The 14,761-nt window shown below is 37.2% G+C and overlaps 1 protein-coding gene across 4 annotated transcripts in view; it reads right to left on the reverse strand.

Moving 5' to 3' along the window:
- Positions 1-647: 647 nt before the first annotated feature.
- mrtfaa (myocardin related transcription factor Aa) overlaps positions 648-14,761 on the reverse strand; it is a 38,200-nt gene continuing 24,086 nt past the window's right edge. For 2 of the 4 annotated variants that reach the window (XM_026207863.1, XM_026207866.1), the window contains 15 exons: positions 14,024-14,079; positions 13,863-13,938; positions 13,096-13,257; positions 11,625-11,785; positions 10,407-10,535; positions 10,047-10,297; positions 9,203-9,371; positions 8,713-9,096; positions 6,600-7,151; positions 5,495-5,674; positions 5,293-5,409; positions 4,667-4,816; positions 3,163-3,243; positions 2,847-2,904; positions 648-2,759 (listed from right to left, as the gene is read on the reverse strand). In XM_026207863.1, the coding sequence (XP_026063648.1) occupies positions 2,227-2,759; positions 2,847-2,904; positions 3,163-3,243; positions 4,667-4,816; positions 5,293-5,409; positions 5,495-5,674; positions 6,600-7,151; positions 8,713-9,096; positions 9,203-9,371; positions 10,047-10,297; positions 10,407-10,535; positions 11,625-11,785; positions 13,096-13,257; positions 13,863-13,938; positions 14,024-14,079 (3,059 nt within the window). In that variant the 3' untranslated portion in view covers positions 648-2,226. The remainder of the gene's footprint in view (positions 2,760-2,846; positions 2,905-3,162; positions 3,244-4,666; positions 4,817-5,292; positions 5,410-5,494; positions 5,675-6,599; positions 7,152-8,712; positions 9,097-9,202; positions 9,372-10,046; positions 10,298-10,406; positions 10,536-11,624; positions 11,786-13,095; positions 13,258-13,862; positions 13,939-14,023; positions 14,080-14,761) is intronic. The other 2 variants (XM_026207864.1, XM_026207865.1) reach the window with 2 other exon arrangements.

The raw sequence follows: 14,761 nt of genomic DNA on the forward strand, positions 1-14,761 counted from the left end.
GCCCACTATAAATACATTAGTTTAGGGTTATGTACTAGTCAAACATTCTAACCCACACTTTATATATATTTTTTTTAAACAAAACTGGCATCTCCCTTCTGGAAAGCACACAGACCATTTATTTTTTTTATTTGTAGCATTTCATTTATTTTCCAAAAATAAAAATTAAAGTCTTAAAGACATTAACCCCTGAGAGGCCCTGAAGCCCCAAAAATGAATACATTCAGCCAACGAAACATTGAGGAGTTTGCTTCTCCAGAGTACAGCAGGTGGAATGGAGATCATGTGGATATGAAGTTCAATTTGGGCCACAAGAAGCACCAGCCAAATTCAAACAGATGGAGAGTGTGAATACTGCGGACAGTAATGCTGTTCCCCCAAATTACCACACACACACACACACACACACACACACAAAACACAATTCATTCCTGAGCTCATGTACAATATGCAGAAGTACCGAAAACTGCACAGTAAAGCAATGCATAAAGAAAATAACTGAAATAATATACAAATGTGTTTGAGGGTCTTTGAAATTTGAATGTTCCTTATTGATTAAATGTGACTGTGTCTTGTGTACATCATCTAATCTTTTACACACTAAAACTATACATTCACATCATCTTAGACACATACATGATCTCTTATAGGTGCATATTCCTTTATCAAAACTTAGCTTACAGCTCACAGACAGAAGTATTGATAAAATACAGTGCAGTCCATACAGTACGCTGTGTACTGTGATTGGCATATACAACATCAGTTCATATACAAATGCAAAATTGTATATAAAACGCAAAATGCATAAAAGTATATACAATGCAAAATGCAGATTTATAAACATTTTTGAAAGGTACAGGGCATGTTTGATTTTTAAGAACATTAAATTAAAACACTGTAATAAAGTAATTTCTCAGAACTCTCCATGTATATATCATGCACTAGTCAAAATATTTACTGGGTCTAACAAATATGAAGCAGTAATACCTCTTTTAAGCTTGCCAAAATGTGATAAAAATGTCTCATACTGAGGTCAAGATTGGCAATGTAAACCTAGCAAGGACGAGTAGTAACACACTGCTATTAGTTCGGATTCATTCACTTAACTATCAAGCACTCTGGGAATTGTTTAATATTGTCCTATTAACATAGCAATTAAAACTTCCTCAAGGAGCTCTCATCAGGTTGCAATGCTAGGAAATGCAACAAAATAAGGTGTGAATGGCTTGTCTTTCCATAATGGGAAAAAAGTAGCATAGTCCAGTTATTGTATTATATTTCAATTAAATATTGAATAGCTTACAGGCTATCTATATAGCCATAAAATAATATTTTGGCACAATGTTGAACATTAGTAGCTGTGGATACATGTACCTGTTGAGAGTCTCTTGTTTAACAAAGATCTAACTGAATTTAAACAGTGTTAAGTACTAATGATCAATAATAATAACAATAACAAATTATTATCTATATTAACATTGATACACTTATGGTAACATATGAATATCAATGCTAAGAAAAGAGTTACGAAATCTGTTGGCTTACGCTATGAACTTTTTAGCAACATTGGCTCAATAATATAAATGGTAAAATCCAGGTGTATGTTTCAAAGCTGTTGAGTTATGTATAAGTCTACCAGATATCTTTGGTAAAGCAGGTAAAATCTGAAAAACTATTCCTGCAGCATAATCAAATGTCAAGGTGAATGAAACTCAAAAAGCTGCACTTAGTGAATTAATTTGCTCAAACGGATGCAAAATCAGGGTATATTGATTGAAAGTATGGATATGTCCATAAGCACACAAACATCACAGATACATTTGAAGGACTCCATCATCTGGAACGGATCTCGTTTAAAAGGTCATTAATAAAAGAGCAGTTCATGTATTTGAAATGATAAAAACACAGAAATATCTTGTTCTAATATCCAAATGTGAAGATCGAAGTGTTTCAGATGAACAAATGACTCCCAGATAAAAACGATGTGTAAACGGCTCTTTGACATATGTGTGCTGTCAGGGCTGTGAGCATTTATGCAAGCTAAGCGGAAGGATAAAGTCTGTCGATATGTAACATAATCTAATTTAAGTTAGTATTTTGAAAATCCATACTTGCGTCCAAACGGGAAAAGTCACTAGTGGAAACAAATATAAACTGTACTATGTGAAGGAAGCTAATCCACAATAGGCCCTTCCCAAAATACTGCAGTCTGCGATATCCCATGAGCTATAAACTGGACCAATTCATATCAGAAGTGTCCAAAAAGTCTGTGGAAAATAAGCTAGAGGAGCTGTGTCCATTCATATGTACCATCCCAGGCCCCTCCCCTCCAGTCCCGCCCATTCCGAGCTCCAGCCAATCCATAGAATCGGGGGCGGAGTCTATCAAATCTAAAGGCGAGTGAGTGGAAAAGCTCATGTCACATGTATCCATTGGGGAACGTGGGTGGTCTAGGATACTCGGTGTGCTGAGCATTTGGTTGTGAAGGTCAACAATTAGCGTCGTCGGTCCTCCTGGCTCCACTCCCAGCAAAGGTTTGCCAGTAGTGCTTTCCAGGAAGTCTTCAAGACGCCCACTTCCTGGGTTACAGCTGCTGTGCGTCTTAACTGAAGAAGGCTGAGGTTCTAAAATTAAAGTTTTGAGGGGCATATCAGGAGGACGGGAAAGACTGAGAGAGGAGGAGCTTGAGGAAAGAGGCGTGTTCGGCCGAAGCCTTTCGAGAACAGGATCAGGTGCAGCTTTGAAATTCTCTGAGATTTCTGTAGGATGCAGGAAACAAAGAGTGTGAGTAGCTATACACTTCTCTCATCTAATACAAATAAAAATCATAAAAAAATAGAAATCACCTCCACGCTGAATTAGGATGTCAAACAGGTCGTCTACCTGCTGATGGCAGCCATTCTCCTGCAAGAACATCAACATCATTAGACAATGGGATCGCGTTCAATAATCAGATCTGGGATCTGCTCACCGAAATCCATGAAATGACTCAATTGAAATGGGAAAACAAATCCAAAATCAGTCCCAAGTGGTGACAAATCATGGATTTCAACTCTACTTAATGGTCAGAAGCATTAATATGAAAAGAAAACCAGTTAATCTTGCAGGGCAACAATAGAAGTTCAACAGAAGACGGAAGAGAGATGGAGGACGAGACGGTACCTGATGACAAAGAGCTATGGGTGAACACAAGGTGGAAGGAGAGAGCAAAGCATGCTGGTCCAAACTCACAGACATCTCCTCCTGACAGACAGATATGGGTGCATATTAAAGGTTTCGTTCTGTCATTATTTTCATGGAACACTACCAGATGATTTCTAATGAATTTACATGAGTTTACATACAAATCAAAACGTAACATATGCACCATAAAATTATCCCATATTATTAATAGACTATATTCACAGTCTCCTGAATAGAAGAAGTCGTTTGAGCTGTTTTAGTGGTGATTATTTGATGTTTTTGATGTCTTTGGAGATGGACAGACATGGTCACCATTGAACCATATGAAAAAAAACTGCATGAAAGTACTTTTTTTGTGCTCAACATGGAAACTGCCAGCATAAAATGACAGAACGTGATGGGAAGAAACAGGTGTAAAAAAAAGGGGATAAAAAGATATGTAATGTGGTTAATAAAAAAGAGGAGAGGTTTTAGAGTCAGATTAAGCAGGACTGGTAAAGATCATGCTACCGTGCCAAACTATCAAAACGGTTAACATGCATGTCTCAATAAAAGTCTTAAGAGTTAGCACAAGCTGCGCTCTATTTATATCACAGACCTATAAATCCGTACTCCACTAACAGAAATCTGTGCCATATAGCAGTCTAGACACCCCTCTTATTAGAATTCCTGCCTCGTATGACATAGAAAAGATTCTTGCAGGCCCCAAGACAGTCTTTACATAGAGTACAGACACAGACACAAGCTCTGCTCCAAAACCCTTTTTTGTAACTCTTTTCAGCTTTACACAGTCCACAGTTCTTAATCTTAGGTGTTTCGGAGATCTCTTTGGCTCGAGGCATGCTTCACATCAGGCAGTGTTTCCTGCGGAGAGCAAACTCCACATTTGTAAGTGTTTTTGAATGGACTCCAGGTTATTCATGACTCTGGTTAGCCTCTTGGGAAGACGTTAGACAAGGGAATCCATTTTTTTTCTAGTCTGCACTGTGAATGTTTACAAGGTTTGCGCGTAAATCACACTACCGTTTAAAAGTTTGGGGTTGGTAAGATTTTTTTTTATTAAGTCTCTTATGCTCACCAAGGCTACATTTATTTGATCATAAATACAGTAAAGACAGTAAAATGACCATATAAAAGAACAATTTAAAATCTAATGTATTCCAGTGATGCAAAGCTGAATTTCGAGTCACTCCAGTTTTCAGTGACACATGGTCCTTCAGAAATCATTGTAGTATTTTAATCTGAAACAGTCCATATTACTATCAATATTTAAAACACTTGTGCCGCTTATTTCTGGTCCCCAAACCTTTGTAGCATTTTGTTAATTATGTGATTAAGCCGAACAGCTGGTTTAATGCAAAAATTCAGTTTCACATACTCTTTCCACATTGAAACGTCTTTACAACAATGTACATTGCAAGGCACAATAATGTAAATGATGTTTGGAACAGAATTTTAGCGTGTACTCAAACCAAACACTTACGGTGTTGTTGTTGGGAGATGAGGGGACGGCTTCGGTGTTGTTCATGGAATCCATTGGAGAGAGGAATGGATGGATATTGGCTGGTGATGAGATGGATGTGCAGCTTGATGCTTTGTAATTGGTCGTCACGTTTAGGTCTGGCTTTAGTGCCTGTCAAAGTAAAAACATGCATCTCAATTAGTCCCAATGTTAATGGGCTAACAGCTCATGCCTGCAGCCCTCATTTGAACACCAGTGACAGTGATTAGTCATTAACATTTTAATAAGTGCGTTTAAAAGTCTCATAAACGTGTTCAATGTCTTGTCAGAAATAAGTGATGTTGCTTTATACATATCATTAACTTATATGGAGGAATGAAGGCAGTTTTCTGCAAAAGTCCTTCACTATTATCTATCATAGAGTCTCAATTAACATTAACAGCTTGAAGAATGAATGTGGCGATTGAACCAGAAGTAATACCAGCTGAGACATCTTTTTCTCCTTTCATTATTTGATCAGACTGACAGAATTTAAGACATTTTTACGTAAAATAATACGGTCATGTATGTATTCCACATTCAAATTGTAATCTGTTTCACACACAAAAAAAGTGTAAAACACAGTAATAAAGTGTTTTTGTACTAACCTTTTTGATTGGCTGTTTCAAAATGACAGTTTGTATGGGCTGTTCTGATTGGTTGTTTTTGTTTAGGAATTCAGTCACAGATTGGTTGGTAAACATGGTGGGCGTAGACTGCAGTCTCTGAAAATGACATAAACATCAATGATTACATGATAATTGTATAGATTTTGACATCTCTGAGCACAAGTTTAATCTGGTTGCTCACTTTGCCCTGGGAGCGGCGGCCTCTGGCAGGTGCCTCTGTGTTTTGATTCGACAGAGTTAGCAGGAACTGGTTGCCATTGCTGTCGGTCACTATGTTGGGGGTGGAGTTTGAGTTCAGTACATCCACTGGGAATGAAGAAACAGGACTTGACTGCTGGTTGGTAAGTGCTTGAGGCAACTGCTGGAAAAATGGAAAAGAAGAAAGGTTAGCGATTTTCCATTACAATAAAAGTTTAACGTCTGACTACTGCTGTGCCACAAATATAACCTCAGGAGGCTGCGATGTAGTGCTAGGGTGTCAAGGGAGATGTTCTGATCTGATCATTTTTCTCCTAAAAGTACTCTGAAAATACAGTGACAACCAGGGTTGCCAGGTCTCCAGAACAAAACCAGCCCAAACTGACTAAATCACACCCCAAACTAGGCGACTCGCATTCCTGGGGATAATGGCATAAAAATTGCAACAAATTCACTCAAAAATCATGTTCCGGGTAGTCAAAACCTCCTAAAATAAAATAAAAAACCTGCGGCATCAGTATAAGAGTGGTCCAATTCCACCAGAAAAAGTAAACTCATTGGTGTTTTTAATTTTCTAAAATATTTACATTTAATTGTTTTTGTAATTTTGTTACGCATTTGTTTTTTGTTGGTTTTTTTCTTTTTTTTAAGATTTATTTTTGCATTTTAGTCTTTATTATGACAGGCCAGTGCAGAGAAGAAAGTAAGCGAAGTGGGACAGAGAGGGTGGCGGGATCGGGAAAGTTTCTTGAGTAGGAATTTGAACTGCCCACAAGGCTACTGGCACCAACTTTTATGATTTTGTTTTATTTTATTTCCAGTAATTTAAATGTGTAAAAATGTAGTTGCCAAGGCACAATTTTTGAACAAGTTTTTCATCTAATATTCTTTATTTAATTAAAAGAAATATTGTTAGTAGTAGTTATCCTGGTTTATACTTTGAGAAACTGGGTCCTTCGTGAAGGGATCATGACTCAAAGCAGGAACCGGTCAGGATTTAGTTTTGGAACATTTTTTTTTAATTACTCTAATTAGATGACAGTGATAATGGTTCATATGATTAATCTCAAAAAGGAAATTGTACTGACTTGTTTTTGTTGGTTGTGCTGCTGTTTTTGGGTTTTCCTCTTCCTCTGATGTACTTGCTGCTGCAGGTTGCGCTGATTCTGTTGCATTATGAGCTGCTGCTGCTGCTGCTGGTCCTGCTCCAGCTCTACTGCAGCCGCCGTCCTTTGCTGCTGCATCGCTCCTGTCTGCGGGAACACCTGCGGCTCTGTCTCCATCTCACTGTCTTCGATCACCTCTATGACCTCCTCTTTAATGGCCGCTCTGATCAGCTCCATAGTGACACCAGGAAGTTCCTCATTCGCTCGGACTGCAGTGCCGACACGTTTGCCCTTCAGCTGCGAGCGCAGAGATTCGACCAGCTGCTGTTTCTGCAGCAGCATGCGTGTGAGCTCCTGAATGCGCTGGTCCTTCTCCTGCAGCATCTGGTCCTTATCTACAGGGGGCGCTGCAGACTGGGACACCAGACAGCAGGAGGAAGGAGACGTCCGGCTGCCGGGCTCCTCTTTAATGCAGACCGTGGAAGGGAGAGGAGGAGAAGGTTGCAAGGAGAGTTGGGTAAGAGGAGAGGTCACCTGAAAGGGACAGGAATGGCAAATATGTGATTTATATGAATGCATGTCTGAAGGGAACTTATGGTCTTTAGAAAAGTTTAGATGGTATTTTTTCTTTTCATCTTGTTTCTGTATAATGCATATTAAAGTTCATAACTGCAGCGCTGCTTTGTTTACAGCAGAAACCAAGGAAACGCTTTAAGCGCCACCTGCTGGCAGAGAGTAAATCTGCGTCTCATTCAGCTCACAAAACTGAAGTCAGACCATACTGGTTTTGCTTAAAATGTTGAAATTAGACAATCTAATTTAGATTAAAAACTGCTTATGTTGCATGTATGCAGCATCTTTGATTGGATCCTGATTAAAATCCAGTGGTTGCCTCTAATTTTAAATGTAAAGAGCACAGACAAAGCCTTATTTTGTTTATATGAGGGGATTTATTTTATTTGTGCTACTTATTTATTTGATATGGGGCTCGTTTTCTCCAGAAATGTGCAGTATTTTGTCCAAGCAATAATAAAAGGACACATTTAATTTATAATTTGTCTTAAATCTCATATATTATATATATAATAAAAAACGTGAATTGAATCGCGAGTTAACGAATCATTACATCCCTAATTGCTATAAATTGTATTTTTTAAATATGTACTGAAAATTACTGCAAAGCTGGAATGGTTTTTAAAAATTCTACCAAATACAAATAAAAATCCATTTTAAATTCATATCATACACAGATGTAAAGAACTACTAAATAATATAATTGTATTATTATTATTTTGATGTTTTTCTTTAAACATTGTTAATAAATTAAATTATGAATTATTAGATCTTCATTTAAAATGAAGTGGAATTTTACTTTTATTTTGCTGAAGTTCAGCCTATTTATCAATTTAAAGTAAACTCCTTTTATTTTTATTGATAAAATACTTATTATATCATTATCAATATTTAGACTAACAGATTTTCTTTAAAAACAAAAATAGATGAAGTCAAGATTAAATATTATTTTTAAACTACATGTATTTAAATTCTAATATAAATTAATAAATATTGTTATCAATTTTATAACCACCATATTTCAACTAATGAATTCTAATTTAACTATTATTTTGATATAACTGATTTCATTAATCACGATTTAAATATTTTTTCAATTTCATTATAATTATGCAACCTGCTGACTTTTTGTGTTTTAAATATTTAATAAAAATGATTAGACCAACAGATTTTTAAACAAAACTACAGCAGGATTTTAATGCCATTTTACTGTTGCCTAAAGTCTAAACTAATTGTTTAATCATCAATTATCAGACCAAGAGATCGTATAAAAAATGAAGTAGGCAACTTTTTACTGTGCTGAAGTGTTGCCTCAAGCTCACATTGAGTGGTTTGTGGTGAGTGAACACTCAGAGGTGACATGTAGCTCTGACACATGCACCAGCCTCTAGCTGTTGTGGTGCAACACTTCCACAGCACACACAGGCTAAGCTTATCTGTAAATGCCACTTTTTACACACTTGCACACTTTACCCATTTTTATTCGTTAGACTAGCAGAACAAAAGCATAGGAGACATTTACCATTTCCCCAAAAGCATCCCCATTACAGCTGGTTTCATCTGGGCTCATTCCAGTCGATGAGAGCTCTGAGTGGGCGGGGGAAACTGGAGGGGAGGAGCTTGTGCTTCCAAACTGCATTATCTGAGGCGCTGTCATCTGAGCTCCACCCCTTTCTGCAGAAGCAATGAATGAGAAGGAAGCAACCCCCACACTCCTGTCTGCTGACTGGATGGAGGACGAGACTCCTCCCACTACGGGGGCTGCTGGTGTGTTGGTTTTAGGTGTTGCTGGTGTGTAGATGCCACCATTCTGCTCGTGAAAATTTTTCAGCCGCTCAATAAGGTCATTTTTGGTGCCTGAGACGGTTAAGCCCCGCACTTTTAACTCCTGCTTCAGCTCTGCCACCTGCAGGAAGTGAAGAGAAAGACAGGATGTGACAGGAGTTCATTAAGACTCCCAGTCAGTGATCAGTGTTGATATTAAGAGATATTATCATAGCAGGGGATTCAACCTTCAGCTCATCCAGGTTGGAAGGCAGGGGTCCTGATTTAACTCCACCTCCGATTGCAGGGGTCTGCTGATTCTGACCAGTAAGATTAGTGGATGTTGATTGGGGGGGCGTGTCATTTTTGGATGGTGACGGGCAATTAGCTGAGGCAGGCTGCTGATCAGCAGGAGGCCTAAATAAAGTGTATACACATTTTATTATAATGTTAACTGCATTACATTTTTTGCATGTCACCTTCACTGGATATTACATGAAAGACACAGGTAAACATTCAACAACATGATATTATAAATTATAAATATAAATTTATATTTTAAATATATTTTACTTTATTCAGTAAGGATGCATTCAACTGATCAAAAGTGTCAGTAAAGTCACTTGTGAATATGAAATGGTTTCTATAAAAATGTGAAGCAGCACAGCTGTTTTCAACATTGGTAATAATCAGAAATTTGTCTTGAGCAGCAAATCAGCATATTAGACTGATTTCTGAAGGATCATGTGACACTGAAGACTGGCTGCTCAAAATGTACATTTTCAAATGTATTAACAGAAAACATTTATTTAAAACTGTAATAATATTTCACAATATGACTGCTTTAACAATATTTTTGATCAAACGCAGCAAAACAGATTTCATTCATTATTTGTTCAAAAGGAATAACATTTTTAATAAAAATATACTAAAATACTTAAAATGCAACATAATTGTATAATTCATTATATAAACAAAATGCATAGTAATTTGTCAGATAAGTTTTTTTGTAATGCATTCTATATGCTATTGTATTGTTTACACACACACACACACACGTAAACAATACATCAGATCTCTGGCTTATCTTACTTGGGTGGAGCAGGCAGGATGGTGTGGTAGTTGTAGTTCTGCTGCTGTTGGTTGATGATCTGCAGCTGGAGGAAGAGCTGCTGCTGATACAGGAGTTTGGTGTAGGAGGAGTCCAGCAGAGGTGGAGGCTCACGCTCGGGCTTCTGGTCTGGAGGAACATACTGGTGATACTTCAGCTTCCTCACCTTTGGTTTGTTTTCTCTCACCTTCTTAGAGCGCTGAATAGGGCGCTCACTACCCCCTTTACCACCCTAAAAGAGACAAAGACATTAGTATGAAAGAGGATTTATCTTGTGGCATTATGCCACTTGTGCAAAAACTGTATTTCCAGCTGTCCTGGGTGAAATAAGGGACTGTCACCTTTTGTAGTGCAGGAGCTTGCTTGTGGCCTGTTGTTCCATTGGTTAGTTTCTGCTGAGGGGCGGGGCCAGCTGTGTTCGGAAGCGGTGGTGGAGGAGGAGGAGGAGGAGGAGGAGGAGGGGGCGGGACCTAAGAAAATCCAGACAAGCGCGTGAACTTGAGGATCTCCATCGTGTTTGTGTGACTGCATTCAGAAAGCACAGGCGAGTGTGTGTGTGTGTGTGTGTGAGAATGTGACTACAGGACCAAAACATTCATGTGTGCGAATGAGTGTGTGTGGATGTGGAACGAGCCGAATGAGCACTGCAAATAATTCAGCGCTCTTGAGAGCTGACAGAGCACAACGAGCTACACCAAAACTTCAAAGTGTGTGTGTGTGTGTGATATTCTGATGATGATAGATTATTAGTTTACTCAAACTGCCAAGATTTGTGCAGGTTTAATTAAAAGTTGAGACACTCAATTTACATTCTGCATATTAAAAGTATATATGTTACTGGTGATGGGAAAGTACATTTGACATGACACTGATACTGTTTTGAAGTATTTTATTATTATATTTATTATTACTACTATTAATACTATTTTCAATTAGCTTTTATTTGTATGTTTATTGGTTTTTAATGTTAAGTTTTAGTACTTTTGACCTTTGATACTTCTATTTAACTTTAATTTAATTCAATTTATTATGTTTTTAGTCATTTAAGACTTAAACGTAAATGAAAATCAGAATTGATTGGCAATTAGAAATGCATTAGAGATACACTGGCAACTAATAAAAAAAAGTTGGTTGAAAATAAAATATAAATATCAGATTACAAATATTTTACTATATACACAATCTCATTTTAATAAGCTTTATTTTCAAATAAAATCAATTTCTAATAGTTTTAAATGAAAATTAGAAGTGTTGCATTGGCAACTATCTGAAATAAGTTAAATACAAAATATTAATATATAAAAAAACATTTTTAAAACACATATTACACTTAGTTAATAAGCTTTATTTCAAATAATGAAACCCTCTAGTGGTTTTCGTATTAGTTAAACATGTTAACATTAAATTGTAGCTAAATTCAATACATTTTAAGACTAATCTCTAACAGGCAAGTTAATCTGAATTGGACTTTTTGCATTTAAGTAAAAAATTTTGACTTTGAGATCTAAACATGATCATTCTTAAAAATGTTTGCAAGTATGCAAACTGACATACGGCACCTGTTTTGGTGTTGTTTCACTGGCCGGTATCTCAGGTGGTAAAGGTAAGTGTCCTTGACCGAGGGGAGAGTCCTGATGAAGGGTCTGCTCGGGGGAGAACGCGTCACTGCTTTCCTCGTCAAACGAAGAGCTCTCCACATCTACTTTTGGAAACTCCGTCTCTGAGAAACAGAAAGTGAAAAAAGGATGCTTAACAAAATATTTTCACATTTTATTGAAGAAAGTACAAGTGACGTTTACCTACGAAAACCTTATTACCACAATCTCAGAATGTTGACAGTTATTATGAGTGGTTTTTACCATGTTACTATGTGATTGCTTACAGACTCAAGTTCTGTTCATTTTACATTTATTTTTATTTTTGCATTTTATTTTCAGCATTGTATTTGCTTTCTTTTCTGCCAGGCATTTGATTAGTCAAGTAACAACAGCCCAGCTCTCCTTAACAAACTGCATGGATTAAAATATAATTGATCCCCACATCTCAAACATACTGTATGGGACTTCTAATACTTCCTTAAATAATAGATTAATTTATTAAATAAATAAATTATATATGTATGTATGTATGTATGTATGTGTATGTGTATGTGTGTATATATATATATATATATATATATATATATACACACACACACACACACACACACACACACACACACACATATATACACAAAAAACAAATAAATAATATGAATGAATAAAAAATGAGGTAGAAACCGTAATAGTCAGTAATCTTAAATAAGAAAAAAAAATCAAGATGAATAAAACACCATGAAAGAAACATCTTATCTTTAGTTCACTGCTTCTACATTGCACTTACGCTGCACTAATATTGTCCCAGAGTGAATGATAAAACCTTTAAACTCCAGTGCATGATATTCATATTTAATTTGAGCGTGTCCTGAGAGCGTGGCATCATGCTGATAATCATCAATGCCTTAATTAGGATGATTATGGTTCTGTGCAAACGTCTCTTAGCCTTCCTCCCCTGTGCTGCATTGTGTGACGCTGCACAAACTTCACGGTTAATCGACTCATTCCACCACAGAGTGGCGTATTCTGTATGAACACGAACCTAAATTCCCCTCTAATTCATTTAACCTGGTGTTCGACGCGCAGCAATCTCATTACCATAACGCTGCATTAAATGATCACCCTCTGCACCGCTGCAGGATCGTGGCGGGATATAAATATGAAGATGAATGCGCACACACACCGCTAATGAGTACTGGAGAGCTTGTGTATGGATGAAGATTGAGGTTGAAAAAGGGAATGATCCAGAGGAAATGTGAGTGAGAGGAATATAAATGCGAATGTTAGTGAATATTAGTCCATATTATAAACATTTCAATATAATTTGACATAAAATATATACATCGTGGTTCAAATTAAACTTAAACTGTACTGACACAAAAGGGAACTACTTCTCCTACTAAGAAAACTTGACTGTGGTGTGTATATGGAGTACCTATGATGGCTTGTTTGAGGCTGCTGTGCACTGGAAGGATGTTTTTGTGAATGAGCTCCATCGGTCCGGGTCGCTGGGAGAGTTTATCGTTCAGATCGTCGGCTAGTCGAGCTCGTTTCAGCAGAAGCTGCTTGGCCTGTAGAGACGGCTCTGCTGACGTCTCTGTATACAGGAAATACATATCATGTGCATGATCACATTGTTCATTACATGCACTTCAGCTGAAATGGTACGTACCACGTTTGAAATAAATGCATTTAGAGCACAGGCTGCATCTGAAATCACATACTTCTCTTCTATATACTGGGAGAAAAACTCTTTGTGAGTAGTATGTCTGAACTCAGTATTTATTATACAGTAGGTATAAAGTCGCCGATATTTATGGTGAGATTTTGAAACATGCATACGGTGGACATTTTACTGCTAGGATTTGTGAATGGCAGCGAAGTGACACAACTGACACTGGTAGGTCACGTGACAAAGACAACATCCGGATTACATTCATACTACTCGCATTAATACTATTTATCAGACGGCTCTGTGGAATACTTGATTCTGATCGGTCAGTCTCGACAGTCCGAGGAATGTTATTCCTCGATAACAACCGGTAAAAGCGGATAACACGGGCTCATCCGGGTAACTGATATAACTTTTTAATAAGTTTTTGCTCATTCCACAGAAGTATCTACTCAGAGAGTATGTGATTTCGGACGCAGCCATAGTCTTTCTATGAGGTGTAGTCAGAGTTTGAACTGCAGGGGCGCTACCTTCAAGAATGTGCATCCTGACCAGCTCTGACTTCTCTGGACGACTGCGGATCTTTCTCTTCAGGTAGTCTTCAGTCTGAGATACAAGAGGAAAGTACGAGAAATAAAGATTTGTTTTTTCTTCACTGGAAAGAGCTGATTAGGATCTGTGAAGGACTTACCCGAGCTCGTTCTAAACTTCGTCTCTGCTCATGAAAGGATGCAGAACTTTTCAGTGCTGGAAGGCAAACAGAAAGGAAGAGATAAGACTATTAAATCCAAAGTTGATGTATAAATGTGTAAAGTTTCTCTTAAAGGAGCTGTGAGAACAGAAAACATTTTTCGGGTAAATGAGAAAAATCATAAATAGCAAATTGGTTATCTGCGTCGTGCAGATCACAGGAAACATCTTTACTGCAGTGAGGTGCAAATACTTCTCAGCTTTTTTTGGATCAGGTAAAAATGTTATTTTTGTTTATATAAAAAAGAAAGATTAAGAGAGAAAAAAGCTTGTTAAAAGACCTTGAGACAGGAACAACACATTACTCTGCACCTCTTTACCCCTGTCACACATACGCATTTGCACACGCGGAATCTAAAAATAATATCATAACAGGCACATCCGGGAGACAGTCTAATCCAGCAGGTTCACAGTCTTGAGAGTGTGTCTCTGCCCCATATTTAATACACCTTGAGTCACAGAGCTCACTGCTGATACAGATACTAGAGATTTATCAACATTTGTGAATGGTGCTCATTCAGGCTAAAGTCTGGGTGGTCTGCTGGACAGTCTGTAAAATGACCCCTTTCTAAATATAGATTTAAATAAATTACATTGTGATATAATATATAATAAAGTTAAAAAATAAATACAAATATAGAGAAATAAAGACAAAAACATCATTGTGTATGTGTGTAAA

Source organism: Carassius auratus, chromosome 28 (genome assembly GCF_003368295.1).
Source record: "Carassius auratus strain Wakin chromosome 28, ASM336829v1, whole genome shotgun sequence".
Taxonomy (NCBI): domain Eukaryota; kingdom Metazoa; phylum Chordata; class Actinopteri; order Cypriniformes; family Cyprinidae; genus Carassius; species Carassius auratus.